Source organism: Oppia nitens, unplaced genomic scaffold (genome assembly GCF_028296485.1).
Source record: "Oppia nitens isolate AA-2021 unplaced genomic scaffold, nextdenovo-longstitch-racon4-pilon3 scaffold2_pilon_pilon_pilon, whole genome shotgun sequence".
NCBI lineage: Eukaryota > Metazoa > Arthropoda > Arachnida > Sarcoptiformes > Oppiidae > Oppia > Oppia nitens.
The window spans coordinates 9,706,824-9,729,137 of NW_026533210.1; the positions used below are offsets into that span (position 1 = coordinate 9,706,824).

Here is a 22,314-nt window from a genome sequence, read left to right on the forward strand (position 1 = left end):
TTAGACTATCCTAAGCAACTATTTTCAAAAAAAATGTTTTTAAAATTGAACTAAATTTTTAAAAATTCAAAAATAAATAAATAAAATTTTGCAATCTTTTAATGTATGCTTTCAGATGTACTGTTTTTTTTGAGCTAAAATTAAAATTTTATTTAAAAACTACTAACTTATTAATTGATACAAATTTTATATACCTGTATATATTGTATTGGATAACAAACTAAAAGGTACTAATAGTAATAAAATTATAATATATCTTAAAATTTATAACTTATTTTTATTACTTTATAAATAACTCATTTGTAATAAAAACAAATTTCAATATCAAAATGTATATAGATAAAAAAAAATTAATAATATTTTAGAAAATTATTTCTGTACACTATTTATTCACATATTATTTTTTTAGTCATTTAAATGATAGTTTCAATTATTTTAAAATGAAAAAAAATTAGTAAAACCTTTATATTATTGATTGACTCATTCATTCATATATATAATAATATAATAGTATACATACTCTTTGATTAGTAATAATTGAATTCAATTGTTTAACTTCTTTACGATGATTGGCATCCAATTCATCTAATATTTTGTCTTTTTCTTCACCAATAACTGCTAATTGTTTCTCCATTATTGACAATTGATTCCTCAATAACTCATTTTCCTCTTTCAGTTTGTCTGACTAATCAAAAAAAAATTAGTAATAATAATAATAATAATATAATTAATTGGAGAGAAAAACAAACAAACTTTATATATTACATGTACTGTATATCCATACCTCATGTTTGCATTGAATATCATTGAAATTGTATCGCAAAGCAGTCCTCAAACCGAAACCTACGGCACTATCTCTTAGCAAATCTGTAGACATTAATGTCATTTTCAGTTCATTGCGAATCCCATACAATAGTAATCCCCGGTCTATACTCTCGACAGTTACTTGTCTTATAATTTCATCTGAAATTTTTAAAAAAATAAAACAAAAATATAATTTCAAGTAATAATAGCTAAGTCCCGCTATATATATATCTAATTACCGAAACACTGGTCATACAAATATCGCCTAACGGGACAAATACCAGTTTCACGGGCTCTGAACTCATGTAAACTAGTGTCCAATTTGTCTTTAACTGACAGCACATCCAATCTTGTGGCCGGAACTGTCGACACATGCGATTCATAGACATCATTGTTTAAGTCATCGCTAAATGATCTTTAAAAATAAATAATTAATGATTATTTAAGAGATAAATATTTTTTTTGATACATAATTTATAATAACTAAATATAATAATTAATTAATTTTATACTTAATTTTAAACATTGAGTCCAATGTTTTTTGTAAAGTTTCTCCATTATTATCATCATTGATGTCTAATTTCTTTTTATTGTCATTATTATTATTATGTTTACCATTATTTAAATGTTTACGTATTGGATGACTATATTTAAGAAATGTTAATTCAATTGGCAAATCTTCATTCATTTTTGTTTCAAAAAAATTAAATAAATTGAATAATAATAATAATAATAAAATATTATTGTATTATATTTTCTAATAACAAAAAATTCATATAACAATTACCATTAGAAACGGAAGTTTATATATAKATAAATATATACCTATTTTTTATTAGACCTATTAATGTATAATTATTTTATGATAAAAATTTTGTAGCAAATTTTTAACAGTATTATACATTACTATAGGTATTATTTATGTGTTGCTTCACAAAAAAATAAAATAAATATTAATTGACATAATTAATCATTTTATTTTGATTTATGTTAGAAATATTTGTATCTATAATAATTAGATTTTTGATATTTAAAATTAAAAATATAAACTAACCAAATTATTTTAACTATTTTATAATATATGAATACAAATATTATTACTGGTATAAAGTTTAACATTAATATGTGAATATAACCTATAAAATTATTCATATTTTATTTTTTTCAAAAAAAAAGATTAAAATTAATAAATATTTTATTAGTATATTATATTTTATTAAAATCATACATTGAATTTGTTATTTGTCAATGAATAGTAATAAAAATATACATAATATATGAAACATAATTAAATAATATAAATATATATATACACATAACTAATAATTAACTTAAACTATTGGTACAATATTTTTAAAACCATACAAATAATAATAATAATAATAATAATACAATATTTTACTTAACACTTTCTATTACTGTATTTATTATATTGATGAATACCTGTATAACAACAAAATAAATACAATAGAAATAAATAAATAGGTTCATCATCAATTATTATATTTATAAATATCGCATATATATATAATTTTAATAAAATTTTAATAAATAATTTATTTTTAATACTGTTATGAACTAATTTATATATATATATATACAGTATATATATATATATGTAATTGTAATATACAGCTACTATTCCATTGGTTATTATTTATATAAATATATATTTAATAATATAAATAATTTTTCAAAGAGAGAGAGAGAGAGAGAGAGAGAGAGAGAGAGAGAGAGAGAAAGTGAGAGTCTATAACTCGCGGGAGTAGTAGTTATCATATGTATTATTGAAGTACCACTTGTTCTTCAAGAGGTAATACCTGAGCGCATGACCTCAAAAACTTTTGTAGGAAAACGGCTTATAATATACTTTATATGTATTATTCTCTCTCTCTCTCTCTCTCTCTCTCTCTCTCTCTCTCTCTCTCTCTCTCTCTTTCTTTCTTTCTTTCTCTCTCTCTCTCTATTGAAAAACTTTTATTGAAAATTAGTTTTAAAGTTTCACTTTTACTTAGAGTGAAAAAGTTTTGTGTTTGAATATGTGTTTATAAGTGAAAGCAATGAAAAACTTTTACTTTTCAATTGCAGGTAATATAGTAATAAATTTAGTAATAATAATAATAAATAAATAGATAAATAATAAAACTAACAAATTCTTTAGTGCTTTTATAAAATGTTTTTGACAATTAATAATTGAAAAACTTTTTATTGATTGAATTGATTTTTTGTTTTTTGAATGAATATAATTGTATTTAAATTTTGTTTGTTTGTATGTATGAATTAATTTAAATTAGTTTATTGGATGTGCCATTCAAACAACAATAATAATAACTGTTTATATTTTGTTAAATTTATTTAATTGTTATATATATATATATATATATATATATAGTTTGAATTTTTCTTCAATTGATAACTAAATTATTAAATTTTTGTTGTTGTTATGGGAATCGAGAATTTTATTTTATTTAAAAAAAATGATAAAATAATTGTCGACTATTGAGAAAAAACAACAACAAAATGATTTTATTCAACTCATTATATGTATTGTTAATATTAATAATAATTTCTATCAAATGTACTGTCAATGAAACACAAACTACAACAACAACACCAACACCAACAACATCGACAACAACAACAAAAAGTGTGGAAAATTTCCTAACAATCAATACAAGTGTCGGCGCCGTCGATGATAGCAATCTTGTCGACAACAAAACAACAACTCTGGTGCCGACAACTACTACTACTGTCATCGATGATGACTACAATGACAACGACGACTCGGAAGATGACATCAATGGTAACAACAACAACAACAACAGCACCACCGATGCTGAGACCATCATCACCGGTGATGATGAGGACAACAATGAAGAATCAGAATTTCGCGAACCACGAGATCCGTCAGAATTTATGGACTATTTCGATGATCTAATGGGTCGGACACGTGTCCGACTCGAAGAACTATTTGAACAATATATGCCACAACTGATACAAATGAGTTCAACAGTCCAACTGTCCCCACAGTGTACATTGGATGCCATTAGGATACTTATGGGACTAAGAAAATTGCAGCCCTGGGCTATCAAAAGTATGTTATATTCAAATATATATATATATTAATGATATATACAGTACAGTAGTATTTTATTGGCTTTTAGTTTTTCTTAGTATACATCCCTTTGTTATATCGTTTATATTATTTATATTTATTATTATTATTTAATACCCGCTATTTTTCCCTTTAATTTTATTATTTATTTCTCTCCATCTAACAGTTTATATATTGTTTATACAAAGTTTTATTAATCAATTTAATTTTATTTTATAGTATAAGTTAATTGGAAATATTTGAGTAAAATGTGTTAATTTTTTTGTTTGTTTGCTTAAATATTTTTTTACTATACTATAAAAATGAGTTGAACTTTTTTGATTGTTTGATTTTTAGTTTGCTATTATAATATGATAATAATTATTATTATTAGTCAAATATATGATATATTGAATATATAATATTTATTTAATTTATAAAACGTGAAAATACAAAATCAAACAACTAAAATTATTATTATTTTTTAATTAAAACACAATTTTTACAAACAAATTATGCACAAATAAATTATTTTAAAAATCATAATGACTTTGACATTGGGTCCACACTCTTAAAAAACAAACAAAAAATTATTAATTAAATTATATATATATATATATTATAACAAATTTAATTACAAATTCAATATCTTTTAGATCTGAATGAATATAATAATAATAACAAAAATATTTGTTTCTTTATTAGCTTATCTATCAATTAGTATAGTTTTTATAGTTTGTGTTGACATTAATTTAATACAGTATTTAATAACTCCCAGGTATTTGATAGCTGGCAAAAAAATTGCGGTTAAGTTCACATCACCGGTGCTATAATACCCCAGCAGTTAGGTGTCAGTGCCTCAGGTATTAAGTGAAAGTGAACTTTTCAATTAATATTAATAAAAATAATAATAAATTCAAAATGAATTGATTGCTAATATGGGTCAGTAGTTATTTTCAATACATGTACAGTATATTCAATATATATATATGATATTAATATGTGTTTTTCAATCTCATTATAAATATCTGCATTGTTTTTATCTCATAATATGTTTTTTTATAAAAAAAACTTTATTACATTTAGATTATAATGTTTTATAAGATTTTATTTTATTTAAAATTTTTAAATGATATTAATTGCATATACTGTAAATATTGTATAATTTATTAAAATTTATATATACAGTATGACATAATAATTAAATTAGGTTATAAATTAGTATTTCAAACTATTATAACTATAAATAAATTATTTTACCTAAAATAATCGACAATTAAAAATCAATTAATCATTTAATATAATATTAATAAAAATAATACCATAATAATAAATAAAATTATTTAAAAATTCACGGATTCATGTCATTAAATAATTAAAAAAATTTCATTAACCGGTCGATACCATTGTAAATATATATTTACAGTATGTGATAGTATACAGTATTTTTTTTATTAATCGTAAAATTATATTTAATAGTACATTACATAACTATAATATAACTTAGATTAGTTTAATCATTATCTCAAATATCATACATACATATTAGCCTTTTGACATCAAATTAGTTTATATGTTATATTTATAAATCAATTTAATTTATTATATATTTTGTTGTTGTTGTTGTATATGCGTGTGCATGTATGTATGTATGTGTATGTGTGTGTGTGTGTGTGTCTTATTAATTAATTTATAAACTTTTATGCTCTTATAAACACTTGTAACACAAATTTGAATATAATATACAGTATAATAAAGTACAATATAATGTTATATAATAATAATAAATAAAAAAGACAAATCTGTGCTAATATTATATACAGTTATATTAACAATTAAATACATTATTTTACAAATAACTAATTGAACTTTAATTTCCACTGTTTTTAATTTTGTTGTTTTTTGTTGGTGAAAATGCTTACTGAAAATGTAATTATTTAAAAAATAGTATTTTTTTAATTCATACACAATCTTAATAGATATTACATAATAGAGCGTAAAATAAGATATAGTATTTGTCAACAACAATAACAACAATATTTTTTAGTATATTTATCGACATATTATTATTATATGACAATTATCTCTCACACAAAAAAACATTGCAAAAGTTATCTATTAGTTAATAAAAAAACAATATTTGTTTGTTTTATATGTGTTAAAACAAATGTATACCCCAACAACAAAAAAAAAAAGTTTAAATCAATAGATATTAAAATGATTAAAATATAACATATAATTATTGTTTTTTTTTTGTGTATTTTTTATTATCTTTATGGTTTGTTTTTTCAACAACAAAAAAAACACAATCATTTAATTTTTTTAACTGATTAGAAATTTAATTAAATAAAAATAATTGTTTTATATAAATTTAATATATCATATAATTATAAATCGAAAAAAATACAATTGACTGATGATATAATTAATTAATATATATTTAATTACCATTTTTTTATAGCTAGTTTAACAAATTATAGCTTTACCTTAAAATTAAATATATTATTAAAATAAAATATATAAAAATAAAATTTAAGATTGCAACACATATTTCATACAATAATTTATTTAATTTTGTTTCAAATATTGCTAAATAATTATTTTAAAATAATAGGAAACACATAATTAAACATACAATTAGTTGTTAAAAATAGATTACCTATTAATTAAATAAGCTATTAATCAACAATAATAATTAGGTGCTATTATTAATGATAAATAGTCTTAAAAATTTTTTGTTTGAAAAAAAATATTTATTAATATTTTATTTATATATATATATATTAAGTGTTGGACTCGAGCGGCAAAGTTCCCGACGGTATACTCGGCGGAACACTGACAGCGTTGGGCTCTTACGATGATTGTCTGGAGTCCCGAATCGGCGACGACCAGACCGATACCGACAACACCAAAGGCCAGTACTGTGCCATAAATGTTAGGCCATATTTGCCACCAAAACCGCCGCTTCATTTGCTTGAGAAGGAGTTCAACGACGCCGCCGATGCCAAAGGTTTTGCTAAGGTATGTATGGGTATGTGGGGGGAGGAAAGGGGTCAGAAAATCCACTGATTTTGTATTAAAAACTGCTGTTTTTTCTCTATATATATATAGGAACACCATTTCGCGCGAATCGCACCGTTATTCTACTATTTGCGACTCCGGTTGGGTATCTGTGTGCCGGCCAGCTGTCAGATGACTGATATGGATCTCATAACCAAAAGAAGTTTGTTTTTGTTGTTGTTGTTGTGTAACAATCATTATAATCACACTATTTTATTACCACTACCCCCTCCCCAGTATCTTATAGATTTCGGGTCAACGTTTCCGTACAACATTGCGATATCAAACCCGAATCGTTTGCCATCGAAAGCGACCAATACGGGCCACTGGCAGTCATAGCCGGGTTGCTAATAGTCATAGCCAGTGCCACAATCTACGATACAATGGTTGGTGGTGATGGATATGATAGCAGTGGCCAAACAACAACATTGTCTTCATCGTCGACAACCACAACTGTCGTCTACAAAATACGCAAATTTCTGGCCAATTGTTTCCTAACGTTTTCGGTACGACTGAACAGTTCAATCATTATGTCCACTGCCACTACCAACGTATCGGCCAATCATCATATCAGACCGTTAAACGGCTTGCGAGTGATTAGTCTGGTTTGGATAATGATAGCCCACACCTATATGACACTTGACTATCGGGCCACCGGTCGACTGATTACAACCAAAGAGCTGCCAAAAGGACTGATATTTCAGACAATACTGAACGCTTCGCTGGCCATCGAAACCTTTTTCTTCCTGAGCGGACTACTGGTCACTTATAACTGTATTATACGTATGAATCAATCAAACCGTTATTGGCGTCTAACCGATTGGCTAGTCTTCTATATACACCGTTATATTAGGCTAACTCCAGGTGCGCTAAATCCCTTATTTTTAATTTTAATTAATAAATATTTCTATTATTATATTAGAAAATTAATCAGAAATTTTTTATTATTAATTAATTTTTTCTTTAATATACATCATTATATTTATTAATAATAATTAATAATAAATATGGTATATATATATATACAGTATAAAGTATATGAATGAAATATCCATTTTAAAATTTTAATAATTTATCTAATTTTTAAAAATTAATATAAATATGATATATATATATTTAATAATTATAATTGAGTTATTAAATAGTGAAATTTATCTTTAAAAAATATATAATTTTAATATGAATGATAATGAATGAATGACATTAGTTAATAGTTAGTAAATAATAAGAAATAATTTTTTAGAGGATTAAATTTTTAATATTAGTAAAGTTTTTAGTCAAATGTTTAGTCAAAAATTTTTTTCAATTTAATACAATTTAATAGTTTAAAAAAATTTAAGATTAAATATTAGTACAAAAAAATACTGTAAGTATTCAAATACAATATTCATAGCATTTAAATTATTAATATTATTATTATTAAAAAAAAATTTAATAACATTTAGCCTAATAATTATTAATTTAATTTTGTTTGATGCAACCAAAAAAATCATCGGGGGTGGCTATAAAAAAAATTTATAAAACAGCAATTATGCTATTGATAGTCATATTCCTGTTTGGCTACCGTCTGGGCAATGGTCCCCTTTGGCAGGAACTCATATATCCGACTGCACATAAATGCCGGGACAATTGGTGGACACATTTACTATATATTAGCAATTTTATTAATGGCAAAGATATGGTAATAATAATAATAATAATAATTGTGTCTATTTATCATATTTTTTTGTTATTATGTATAATATTTTTTTATGCATAAGTTTGCATTTTTTTTAATTATTATTATTATTATTATCTACTAATGTATTTCCTATTGGTTTTTTATATTTTCTTTATTTACTAAATTTTGTTTTGTTTGTTATTTCAAGTGTTTTCTACATTTATGGTACATTGCAGCCGATATGCAGCTATTTATACTTACGCCAATATTTTTGGCTATTTTGCACAGGTATTCAAATAAAATATTTAATAATAATAATAAATATTATAAATATTTTTTTCCTATTGAAACATTAATATAATATATAATATATATATATATATATATATGAGTTAAATTATGAGTTATTGGTTTATTTATATACAGTATATAAGTAGATAACTGTTATTATCAATATTGATTTTTGTGTGTGTGTGTGTGAATATTATTATACATTTAGATTATCAATATATAAAAAACAATATATCAATATATGAAATCATGATAATAGCATTTATATTTAGTATTGATATCATATTATCTATCGTATAATATTTGTTTTATATCTCACACCAAAAAGAGCTCATATATTTATAATTTAATAATAATACTAATATTAATAATATTTTTAATTTATTTAATGTTTAATATATATATATTTTTAAACATATAGACACGCCTACCTGGGACAATTGTTACTAATTATATCAATTGTCTTATCAATCCTATCATCAGGAATTATAACCTACATAGAGGTATAATAAATAATATTATTAGATTTAATAAAAATAGTAATAGAGATAAAAATAAAATAAATTAAATTCTAATAAATCCATATAAATATATATTTTAAAAAAAGTATTAAAATATTTTATAAAAATATTTTTTTTAAATCCAATATATTAATAGAATTTAACAAATAGATAGATAAGTTAACTATTTTTTTAACAACCAACAACAAAAAATAAATAAACTAGATAAGTTATTTAGGACAATTTAATTTCAATTATTAATATAAATTGCTAAAATATAAAATTTTTTATTTCATTCATTTATTTATTTCATTTAACTATAAAGGACTTACCGCCTACACTGTTATTTAATAATCCGGATCCATCGTAAGTCATATACAGTATATATATATATATATATTATATATATATATATATAAAATAAATAAATTATATTTTGCAATAATTTATTAATAGTAATAACTAAATAACTAGTGTACTTAAATATAAAGATCTATACAAAAAAAACAACAAAAAATAAAATATTATATTCTATATATATATTAAATATAATTGAATATATATATATATATATATATATATATATATATAAAATAAATGTATTAAAATTTATTTATCTCCCCCACGCCTCCACACAAAAAAACCAACAATTAAATTACTACTTAAAGTGCTCGACGACTATATGGCAATCTATTATTTGTTAAACCCTATCCGCACGCCGCCCCCTATGTAGTGGGAATGTTGACCGGCTATCTACTCTACCAGTACTCCCATATCAAACTGTCCCTAAAAGTCAAATCAATTGGCTGGCTATTGGCTACAATGGTCGTAGTGTTGGAAATATTTGGCACTTGGATCTGGAACAGTGGCCACTCGGAACCAACCAGATTGGTGTCGACACTCTATGCCGGCCTATCCAGGACTCTATGGGCACTGGCTATGGCCTGGATTATAGTTGCCTGTCATAATGGGTTTGGAGGTTACAAATAAAAAATAAATACAAGTCAAACAACTAATTAAATAATAATTTTTTTTATAAAAAAAATTATTATTTAGTGATTTATATATTTTTATATAAAATATATTTATATTAATATAAGCATGCTAATTTATTTGTATAAATATATTTTTTTTTATATATTTATAGGTACATTAAATTCAATACTGAGTGCATCAATGTTTGTGCCATTAAGTAGACTATCATATGTTGCTTATGTATGTATATTAACTATAAAAAAAATTTGTTTTATCATTTTGTTGACCATTTATTTTTAAAAAATATCAATATATTATTATTATTAAGAAAAAAATCCACAACAAAAAAATATAATTATAGCTAAAAGCATAATAAATTTTACAATATATATAGATAAAAAATATTTATTTTCTTAAAATAATAATAATAGTAATAATAAAATAATATTTTTTTATATCTATTTTTTGTTGTTGAACAGTTAATACATCCGGGAATGATGTATGTGTTTATTGCCAGCACTCGTAATGTCTACGCTTTTAGCCATTATTTTGTGGTAAATATTAAAAAAATAAAAATAAAATAAAATACTAAAATAAAATAATAATAATTTTATTTTCTACTTATTTTCTAAAACACACACACGCTTATAATCTTTTATATATATATTTTTTGTTGTTGTTATTTATTATATAATATTAAATTTAATTATAATTTTTTTCCATCAAAATATTTAATTTCAAAAAAAATTCCCAAATTTCTAATATATATATATATATATATAAATTTTTTCCCCCAATTCAATAGATACAATTATTTTTCTCACATTTGACCACTACATACATTGTGTCATATCTGTTAGCACTGGTCATTGAATATCCGTTTGTATCGTTGGAGACTATAGTCTATAAAAAGTTATTTAGCAACACCAGCACCGGTAGCTACAGTAGCAGTACTAGTAGTAGTATCAGCCATAATAATAAGCCACGGCTGTATGCCGTAACCAGTGTCGATTCGACGGCCAGTGGCCAATATTTTATTAGCAACAATAGTGGCCAACAAGACAACAATGAAAACAACGATAGACCTCATAATAGGCAACAATTTTTTGGCGATAAATACATTAATACATTGACATCGTTTGCCAATAATTTGCCACAAAATTTAAACTATAGATTCAATAATAATACTAATACTAATAGTAGTATTAATAATATTAATAATAATAATAATATCAAAAATAATCAAAACACGGAAACAAATAGTGTTTTTAAAATTAAATTATAATAAATAAAATAAAAACTTATTATTATATGAAAACTATTATTTTTGAATTCAATTCATATTAGTATTTAATTTGTTAGTATTATTATAATTGTGATCTAAATAAATAAATAAAAAAATTTTAAAATGATGTAAAAAAATAATTTTTAATAAAATATTTTTGAAAAAATAAGAAATTGTGTTTTTTATTATACGATATTTACTTATTAACTAATTTATAAACAATATTATAATATGATAAAAAAAAGTTAATTTTATCATGTTAATTTTTTAAAATAAAGATCAATTATTAATCCATTAATATATTAATATAATATATTATGATATAACTATTAATAGATACATTGATTTTTTATTGTTGGTGATTTAGTTAATAAAACTTTATTACTATTTTATAAATAGAAAATATCTAAATCAAAATTATCAATTTAGTTTAGTTAGTTATTTTTTTAAATATTATATCAATGTCTATTATTTTTAATTATTATGTTTATTACAAGTAAATAACAATCTCAGTAAAAACAAACAACTATATTAAATAATAATTATAAATAAAATAAAAACAGACAAACAATCAAAATTCAATTATCAACTAATTTCATATATCATACGATTCATAATATCTATAAATACAGTATTAATATATATTTATATATTTATATTTTGTTATTTCTATATATAACTTATATCAATATAATAATAGTAATAATAGTAATAATCATACATTAATAATACTTAAATTTCTTTAATACTTTAATATACAGTGTATATAAATACTGTATAAATATATTTATATATAAATATGTACAGTATATAACATATGATATTATTATTAATATATAGTGTACACACATTTACTCTATATGTTAGTTATTAAAAATATATATATTGCTATCAATTTTTTTTTAGTTAGTGAATGTCTTTTAAGCAAACATTATAAATGAATTTATGAGGTTTATGTAATATATGAAAAATATTGCTACATATTTAGTAAAGTAAAGTAAGTGAGTGAGCGGGTGAGTGATTTAGAGAGAGAGAGAGAGAGAGAGAGAGAGAGAGAGAGAGAGAGAGAGAGAGAGAGAGAGAGAGAGAGAGAGAGAGAGAGAGAGAGAGAGAGAGATAGTATGTATCCATATATTTAATAATAATAATAATAAGTTTCACAAAAAAAACATACATCCAATCGATAGGATATCCTTGGTTACTATAAACACGTAAATGAGTGGTGCAATCATGCGCTCAGTTAGCCCCTAAACCACTACTACCTAACCACCACCACTACTACTACTACTACTACTACTACTATCATCGAAAACAAAAAAAAATAAAATAAATCAAAAATGTTTTATTTGTGACCAAACAAAAAATATCGGATAATATTCTAAATATAATATTTTGAAATATAATAATAATGATAATAATAAGTAATTTTTTTTTTTGAATTGCTATCATTTTTTTAAACTACATATCTCTATCGTTTATCAATTGTCATAAAAATAATTTCGCTATCAAACAATGGTAAAACATTTTTATTTATACTTTTAATATTTAATATAATTTTTTAAAATTTCATTATCATTTTTTTTAAATAAAAAAAACTATTAACGGAATCTAATTTTATGTACACTTTTTTGTGTGTGAATATAATATGTATTTATATATAAATATTATATATATTTGTTGAATATTTTATAGAATTTTTTTTATCAGTATTTTGTTTAAATTTTTTTTATTTATATAAATATTTTAAATACTAAATATATATATATATATATATATACATGCATAAATAATGTAATTTTTTTATTATTAAAATATATTTATATTTAGACTAAATTATATAAATATATAATTAAATTTTAGGATTCTTTATAAAAACATTAAAAATAATAAAATTAGTTTACATTATACTGTGTGTATGCAAATATATACACTATAATAATAATTTATTTGATAATAATAATGTAAATACATGTATGAAATATCTAATAGTTTATAGTATTTTAAATATTTCTAATGTATTTGTTTATTGAATATTTGCGCTAAATTTTATGCTATAGTTTTTCAAATTAAATTTTCAAATTAGTTTCAATTTTAAGTAAACACATACACACACAACAAAAATTTTAATATAATTTTTCTAAATAATAAATTATATTTAAATGTTAAATATTAAAATATAATAAAATATAGTATATATTCAAGTTTATATAATAAACTTAAATTTATTTTATTTTATTAGTAATTTGTTTTTTTATTATTATTATTATTACAGAAACTAATCAAACAATACGACAATTATCTTTCAATAATGAATTTGTTGTTATATATTAAATTAATGGCAATTAATTTATTAATAATATGTATTAATAATGGCAATTATTAATCGGATTATAATAATAATAATAATATCATTAAATATATTTAATATTATGTTATTTATATCATATACAGTATACAGTATAATAATGTTTTAAGTTAATTAATGTTTTATAATAACATATACTTATATAATAATTATAATAATAATAATAATATAAGAACCAATACACAAAAAACCAGTGCCTAATAATATAATATTAATAAAAAAATATAATTAATAATAATATTTATATTTGTTATTATATTCATTATAATAATACTGCTTTAATAATATGTAATAAAGTTATATTAATATAATTTAATCGCAAAGAAATAATAACATAAATATATGTACATAAAAGTCAATTGCTTTAATTGTAATCTTGATTATTATTATTATTTTCACAATAATAATAATAATAATAATAATGCATACAAACAGTGAGTTTGAAAAAATAGCTATAATTGTTATACTATCCGGTTGTGGACTGGCTATTGCACTGGCATTTGCTGTACTAATATGCTGTCAATTGCTTATTAAGGTATGATAACCAGTAATATTTATTTTTTTTTAAATTATTATTAAAAGTTTTTATTATAATTTTGTAGTATTTTATTTAAAAATATTGTTTTTATACCCCAATTAAGCCTAAATACTCCCGCTATGGATGTGCCGATAGTGTCATAGTATTTGAAAGGCAAACGACAACATCGGACGAAAATAATATCGACTACAATAGCGGCTGTTTTGAGGATAGCTTCTACACTCGCGACTATAATCCGGGCGCCGATAGCGATACCAATCCGGACACTTGTGTCAGTTCACCTAATACGGTGGTTGCCGTACAGACACACAACAACTGTATGGTATCGACAACGACGCCGAGCAGTACAACAACATCGCCGACGCCGACAACGGCAATAGCAATGGTCACCACTGTTTCAGCCGCCGCCGACACCACCACCACAACTACATCCCCATTATCACAGCATTCAAATGGCGCACATACACCACCATTGTCACTACCATCATCATCATCATCAACAACAGCAGCACCATTACCATCATCATCATCGTCATCATCAGCACAACCATTATCATCAGCTCTTCCTAATTTACAACAACGACAACGATCGTCATCTCATCAAGTCAAGTAAACAACAACTTAATTAATTAATTAATTAAACTACCAGTGCTTTATTAATTTTTGTTAACTATACCCCTCCCTACCTCCCTCCCTCATAAATAATTATAATATAAATTTATATATATATATATATATATATTAAGGTATACTGGTACATGTATATAAATTTATAAGGATATATACTGTATAATGTACTATATATAAGTGCTTATATAGTATTAATATATACCGGTATATATATATATATAGTATAAATACATGATTAATCAATATTAATTTAATATTATAAATTTTTGTTTTGTTTAATTATGCTATTTACACATTGATGATATTCATTGCAACAACAAAAAAACGCTATAAAAACTATGGATATATTATATATCTTATATTAAAGTTGTAAAAACTTATATAAAAGTTTGACTAAATTTTTTTTAAAAATATTTAATTAACTTTACAAATTGGTTGACCTTTAACTTTAACATTACCAATATTAATACTAATTATAAATTAAATTTTTAAAAGGTTAGTAATTTTAAAGTATTGTCAACAACCAATTTGTAAAATTAACTAAAATTTTTATTTGTTCAATAAATTTAGTCAAATAAGTTATATATATAACTATATAATATAATAATAATAATAACTATATAATAAGTATATTATATATATATATATATTGAAATAGATAGATTATATAGCGTTTTAGTTGAAATGTTATTATATAAAATCAATGTTTTTTTTAAAAATTAAATTTTTATTTATTTATTTGTATGGATGGCCCAGATTTTCTACCCGACCACCATTGGTTAGTACACGCAAAACATCGCTTCCCTGTAAATTTGTAACCATTTGCTACGATAATAAAACTGTAATTATTATTATACAAAAAAATTATTTTTATAATTATTAAATTAATTAATTCAAATTAAAATATCAACAACAACAAAAATTTTAACATATAATAGGATGAAATTGTATCAAATGATAGTCACCGGAAAARAGGTAATAATGGCCAACAAAGACGATTGTCGGCCGGTATTATTAGGCAAAAAAGTTTTGAAGACATCGAAGAAGATATCAGTTATAATAATCAACAAATTGGTAATCAATTAATTATTTACCGGTATATCAATAGTGAAATTATTTATTATTATTTATTTTTATTTATTTTTTTTTTGATTAAAAGAATTATCGGAAAGACGTCGCCGAAACTCTTTGGAGGACAAGACCATTGATAAGGATGTGTTGCGCCGTCAGTATAAAGATCTCTGGCATTTGAGGACCACCTATGAGGCCGAAGAGGACGAGTCGTTAGACCATCAGTCGCTGGACGCGGCATCGGCAGCGACGGCAGCAAACATAGTAGTGGTCGCCGCTGTCGCCGAACCTGCCGATAGTCTACCGATAGTTGGACCCCAGAAACTGACCAAAAATGATTCGGGTATTTATAACAATAAAAAAATACACAATTTTTTTGTTGTGTAATTTAATTATATATTTTTTGTTTGTTTAAAAAAACAGGTTATAAATCTATTGAACGCCGAGACTATTCAATTGACTATAAAAGTGAATATATTTACCGACAATTTACGACACAAACATCGACAGCAGCACCGATAGTACCGCAACAACAACAACAGCAACAGCACCGGGCGCTCAGTATAACTCATCAACAGAGCATTAAAGAGGAACAGGAGACCGATATTCATGCAGTTTTTGTATGACATTTTTTTTGTATAACAATCCCTATATATTATATTATAATATTATTATAAACTATCTAATAGTTATATTTCACTAAATAGTTTGTTAATAACAATATATATATACAGTATATATCATAAATATATTTCTGATAACTAAACAATATTTATTTAGATATTAGAGAGTATATAATAGAAATATGTATACTATTTATGTTATATTATTAATATTTACATTATATATAATACCTGTGCAAAAAACATGTGCGTGTTTTATACACAGTTATTTAATTTATATTTACATATTATTTAGTATTTTTAATAGATTTTTATTATAAAAAAATAAAATTATAAATATATCTTATATTAATATAAATATATATACATTTCCTAAACCTTATATTGTGCTATAATATACAATATATATTTATAAATATATAATATTATATAATACTTACACTGTTAGTAAAATATATTATATATATGTTTATAATACTATTTTATAAGATTGTTAATTAATTATACTTATTATTATTATACAAATAGTATATTCATATTAATGTAACTATTGTTTTATATTTAACAAAATAAGTAGATAAAACACACACATATATATATTTATTATAGTAAACTTATAAATAAATACTAATGTAATATTGATAACAATACGGATGCTGAGTGTGAATGTATCTATAAATATAATAAATTATATATATATAAATAATTTATATATAATATGATTATCTAATATGACTTCCCATAAGTGCTTTCCAAAAATAGGTTAATAATCCTAATAATAATAATAATAATACTGTATAACAAAATGAGTGAAATTTAAGATTATTATATAATTTTCTTATTTTTTATTGAATTATTTTTTGTAAAAATATATATAATTATATATATTTTTGTTGAATAAAATTGATATATTATATATAAATTAGATTTTATTATAATATAAGTTTAATTATATTAATAAATATTTACCTTTATACACAAATATATATACACACACAAACATATTTATATAACAAATATTATATATAAATTAATATATATATATATATATATATATATATATATATATATATATATATAYTTATATTAATACCTGTAATATCAATGTAACTGTTGTTATATTATACTGTATTGTTATATACTGTATATATTATAGATTTTATACCATACAGTATTAATAATAAATAATAAAAATAATAATTATCAACTTATTAAACAAAATAAAATAAGATAATAAAACTAAAACAATATTTAAATTTTTTCGGAAATCTAAAACATATTCAACAAAAAAATAATTATTTAAATATTAATAATTAATACAATATCTCTAATTTAAAATATTTAAGAATAATAATACTATTTTTATATACAGTATAACTTAAATGATATATTATTATTATTATTTAAGTTAATAAAATTATTATTATTATTGTACTAACATTGAAGATGATTATAACAAACTAATATAATAATAATAATTGTAGACATAATAAGCAATATATGTATTTATAATAATAATAATAACTAATAATAACTAATTTATTTTAGTAACATAAGCTTATGGCTACTTACGACAATAACAACAATATTATGGTTGAATTAATCTTAATCTTTTTTTTTGTTGATGTGATATTTATATTATTGATATATAATAATAGTATTAGAGAAAAATTATATATAAGTTTTAGATATACTATAATAGAAATTTATATATATATACTCTGTAATTATATCATATATATATATATATATATATATATAAAGTTATATATTTAGAGTCTAAATTTTTAGACATTAAGACATGTTTACAACATTATATAACTGACCTTGAAATTCATACAAACAAATAATAATAATTATTATTATTATTATTATTTAAACTACTGGTAAACCAGAGAAAAACACAAAAAACTACCAGTTTTTCTGTTTGTTTGGTTGTCTTAATAAATGAAAATGATATAAAAAAATGAAAATATATAAAGAAAAGAAAAAAAGGAAAAAAATATAATATAATGAATATACAAAAAAAGACAAATAAAACAAAAAAAAATTAATACAATTTTTATTTTACTGATTATCAACGGCTCGAACCAGTAGTAGCTGTTCATCAACTCGTCTCAGTTCTTCCTGTTGCTGACGGATCTGGTGTTCGAGTAATTGTTGTTTTTGTTTCAAAAACTGCCGAAGAAGTGACTGTTGTTTATTGTCCACCACCGCCGCCGCTGTGGCCGCCGATTCAGGATCATCGATAGTAGCCATCGATGATGTGTTTAACATCATATGATGATGAGAAGCTACAGATGATGACTGACGGTCACTAACTACTGTATGGTTCCCGCCGACGCCGCCAACAATCATCGACTGCTGCTGATTCATAACCAGACCACCAGTCATGTCGTTCGGGCCGAGAAATTCTTGGGCAGAGATAACAACATCCGGATAACAGTTAAGCCAATTCTTTGTCGTAGCCATTGAGGCTGATGTCTGTTGAGGTAATGGTTGACCACCGTTACCGCCATTGAGGCCATTATCGATATTTTTTGCCGCAGCCGCCAATCGTTGTATTGTTTCCGCCTGTCGACACTTATCGGTAGCATATTTATGGGCTTTTTGTGCCCGGGCTTCGGCCACCTCAGACTCCCGGACCACTGTATGCCTGCAGACAATGTATTCGGGTTTCGAGTTCCAGTGATGATAGGCTATATAATAGGTGGTACGCAACCAAATCCATTGTTGACTTTTGGTCAGAAATCGATAGACCGATGAAGTGGCCTCACCCGTCCTCATGAGTTGTTCGTGACCGGCAACGATGTCGTCCAAGTCGTTCCAGTGATAATAATCGTAGCCCGAAGTTCCAAGAATCTCGAACGGCAAATAGCCGATAATAGGCGGCGCCCGACTGTCCAAATAGAGGAACTTCCACTCCAACGAGTTTCGGGAGATAAACTCACGTCCGCCGCCGTCACCGCTGCCACCACTACCCATATCAGCTGTCAACTGATAGCTAAGCTCTTTGAGAAATTTCGGTGTCTGCAGACGTCCAATGCCGACAAAGTACTGGTTTCCCGGTCGGCATCGCAACAGTTTTGTGTTCAGTTGGCCCGACTCGTAGAAAGAGCCGACCAGACGAACCAATCGATAGATTTCGGTTTCGTCGCTGTCATCGAAATCGCGATCTTTGAAGTGAAGCAAAATCGATGAAAACGCCGCACCCGTACCGCCATCGCAGTCGCCACCGATGTTGTCCACTACTGACCGATAGTGGAGAAAGTCTTCGACATAGCATTTCTCTTCTTCGTGAATCAAATCAAATATCGACAACTGTGTGTTGTTGTCGTCGTCGTTGTCGACGCCATTGTCTGCTGCGGACAAAACTGACGTTTGTTTTCGGCTTTCTTTTGTCGATATCATACCCAACAGTGAATATATGGTATCAGACATGTATATTATGCGACCACTGGTGTTGGCCTCCAATACAATCAGAAATGAGTCCAATGCCTGAGTCCGGCGGAAAATAGTATTACCAATAAAAACAACCGATTGTTTGGTCACCACTTACTTCGAGCATAAGATGTATGAACTCATCGTTGACCAGAAACGACGGCTTCCAACAGAAAATACTTTCACCACCACTGACTCCGCCGCCGCCAGAAGTATCATAATTGGTCGTCGATTGTTGTCCACCAGATCTTTGGCCACCGGCAGACCGTTGATGATGACTACCATTGATGTCATTGTTTTTTGGACAGTTGCTGTCAATCTGCGAGTTTGTACGCAGAAAACCTATCGACGCCCTCAATATCGACGACTTATCCGTTTTGTGTTTACCGCCGCCGCCGCCAACACTCAGATCGGATAACCTCCCGGAAGAGTCGGCCGGCAGTGAATTATTATAACCGATTGCTGTACTCAGCTCATGGATCAATAGATTAAACTGATCCCGTCTTTTTTTCTCACTTAGATTCCTGTTTATCCTATTATTATTTTATTTTTTTTGGCAAAGAAGGGCGGAGGACGACCCCCGAGGGTTAGGGTTAACAAATAAATTAGATATAAATAATTTTTACTTAAAATAAATATATTTATTATTTTTTAAACCTTTTGTTTTTATCTTTTTCTTCATTATCCATGTCATCCAAATTGTTGTTTGTTGTCTCCATTAAATCGTTTGCATCTATTGTTGTTAAATTGCTTAATGAAATAATTATATATATAAAAAAAATTATCAATAATTTTATTATAAATTAAAATAACAATTACTAATATTTTATAAAAAAAATAATTATCAAAAAATAAAACTTTTAAGTATTTTTACTGTATTTTTTTTAGTAATTAAAACTATAAAAAATAATATGTATAATAAAATCTATAACTAAAATAATTGATAATTAATTGGTTTTTTAAAAATAATTATGCTAATTATAAATTAACTTAATTGTTTTTTTAAACAAATATTGTAAATTAAGGGTAATGTAATTTTTGGGGGAAAAACTATGAATACAATTATAAATAAAATAAAAATTAATTAATTAAATATATAAATTAATTACAAATATTTGGAGTCATTGGCAGTAAAATATGATCGTTTCATAATTAATTAATTAATTAAAAAAACAATTTCAACTATTATATCAATATATTTATTTCAAAAAAATTTTTACTCATATTTTCATCATAAAAGTAACATTTATTTAAAATGATTTTAATATAACATTTGAAATAAACTGTGTGTATATTATCACAAAAAAAAGTTTATCTAATGTCTCAAAAAATCATTCATTGATTGATGAAAACAAAATAATATACTAATCATAATAATTATAATAATAATCAGTAAATGATTTTTCTAGAGAAATCATTCAATATATATATGATTTTGTGATTTTCATTTGTAATCAATTATATAACTGTATTGTCTATTATTTTTTGTGATGATTTTTTTTATATAATATAATATTATTATATTGATATTTGTTGTCTCCAATCAACAAACACATTGATGATGATGATATTAAAAAAGGTATGCTTTTATATAATAATAATAATAATATTATAGGTATATTGGATATTATATTACATTTGTGTGTTTGAATTGTTGAGAGAGAGAGAGAGAGAGAGAGAGAGAGAGAACTTGTTGAGTGGATGAACTAAATCGATAATATTATTTAGTTGTTATCTAACACTTTGTGTAGTATATAATAGTATAGTTATAAAATGTTTGGCACACAAAAAATCAATTATATAACCACTTTGCTATGTATTATATAAAACATGTTTTTTAGTTAGTTTTATATCGTATTTAATATTATTAAAAAAAAATTTTTTTAGCAAATTGGTATTATATACTGTATATAAATTTATAATATAAACCTTAATTACATTTTTTTGAAAAATATATAATATTTAAATAAAATTAAA

General features: G+C 23.8%; 4 protein-coding genes across 4 annotated transcripts; 2 read left to right on the forward strand and 2 right to left on the reverse strand.

The window, feature by feature from the left end:
- Positions 1-1,330, reverse strand: LOC128956080 (33 kDa inner dynein arm light chain, axonemal-like). The gene is made up of 5 exons (XM_054301763.1): positions 1,317-1,330; positions 1,044-1,219; positions 785-963; positions 521-685; positions 1-18 (listed from the first exon to the last, which is right to left on the reverse strand). The coding sequence occupies exons 1-5, from the start codon at positions 1,328-1,330 to the stop codon at positions 1-3; spliced, it is 552 nt and encodes a 183-aa protein (XP_054157738.1).
- Positions 1,331-1,429: 99 nt separating this feature from the next.
- Positions 1,430-12,670, forward strand: LOC128956081 (nose resistant to fluoxetine protein 6-like). Its single transcript, XM_054301764.1, has 14 exons — positions 1,430-1,437; positions 3,483-3,898; positions 6,687-6,919; positions 7,010-7,121; positions 7,196-7,822; positions 8,446-8,639; positions 8,827-8,906; positions 9,331-9,412; positions 9,735-9,775; positions 10,078-10,388; positions 10,557-10,624; positions 10,864-10,938; positions 11,190-11,521; positions 12,658-12,670. The coding sequence occupies exons 1-14, from the start codon at positions 1,430-1,432 to the stop codon at positions 12,668-12,670; spliced, it is 2,592 nt and encodes an 863-aa protein (XP_054157739.1).
- A 1,785-nt stretch (positions 12,671-14,455) lies between these two features.
- Positions 14,456-16,899, forward strand: LOC128956082 (striatin homolog). The gene is made up of 6 exons (XM_054301765.1): positions 14,456-14,569; positions 14,676-15,181; positions 15,959-16,043; positions 16,141-16,276; positions 16,362-16,616; positions 16,697-16,899. The coding sequence occupies exons 1-6, from the start codon at positions 14,456-14,458 to the stop codon at positions 16,897-16,899; spliced, it is 1,299 nt and encodes a 432-aa protein (XP_054157740.1).
- Positions 16,900-18,963: 2,064 nt separating this feature from the next.
- On the reverse strand, positions 18,964-21,462 carry LOC128956083 (neuronal PAS domain-containing protein 2-like). The gene is made up of 4 exons (XM_054301766.1): positions 21,447-21,462; positions 20,995-21,070; positions 20,456-20,870; positions 18,964-20,394 (listed from the first exon to the last, which is right to left on the reverse strand). Exons 1-4 carry the CDS (start codon positions 21,460-21,462, stop codon positions 18,964-18,966), a joined length of 1,938 nt encoding a protein of 645 aa, XP_054157741.1.
- Positions 21,463-22,314: the final 852 nt, after the last annotated feature.

Coding starts and splice junctions, on each gene's coding strand:
- LOC128956080 (XM_054301763.1), bottom strand. Junction 964..1,043: donor TTTGTATGACCAGTGTTTCG/GTAATTAGATAT, acceptor TAAAAATTTCAG/ATGAAATTATAAGACAAGTA. Junction 686..784: donor ATATTCAATGCAAACATGAG/GTATGGATATAC, acceptor TTTTTTGATTAG/TCAGACAAACTGAAAGAGGA.
- LOC128956083 (XM_054301766.1), bottom strand. Junction 20,871..20,994: donor GAAAAAGATAAAAACAAAAG/GTTTAAAAAATA, acceptor AAATAATAATAG/GATAAACAGGAATCTAAGTG. Junction 20,395..20,455: donor TCATACATCTTATGCTCGAA/GTAAGTGGTGAC, acceptor CGCCGGACTCAG/GCATTGGACTCATTTCTGAT.
- LOC128956081 (XM_054301764.1), top strand. Junction 7,823..8,445: donor TTATATTAGGCTAACTCCAG/GTGCGCTAAATC, acceptor TGCAACCAAAAA/AATCATCGGGGGTGGCTATA. Junction 8,907..9,330: donor TTTTTGGCTATTTTGCACAG/GTATTCAAATAA, acceptor TTAAACATATAG/ACACGCCTACCTGGGACAAT.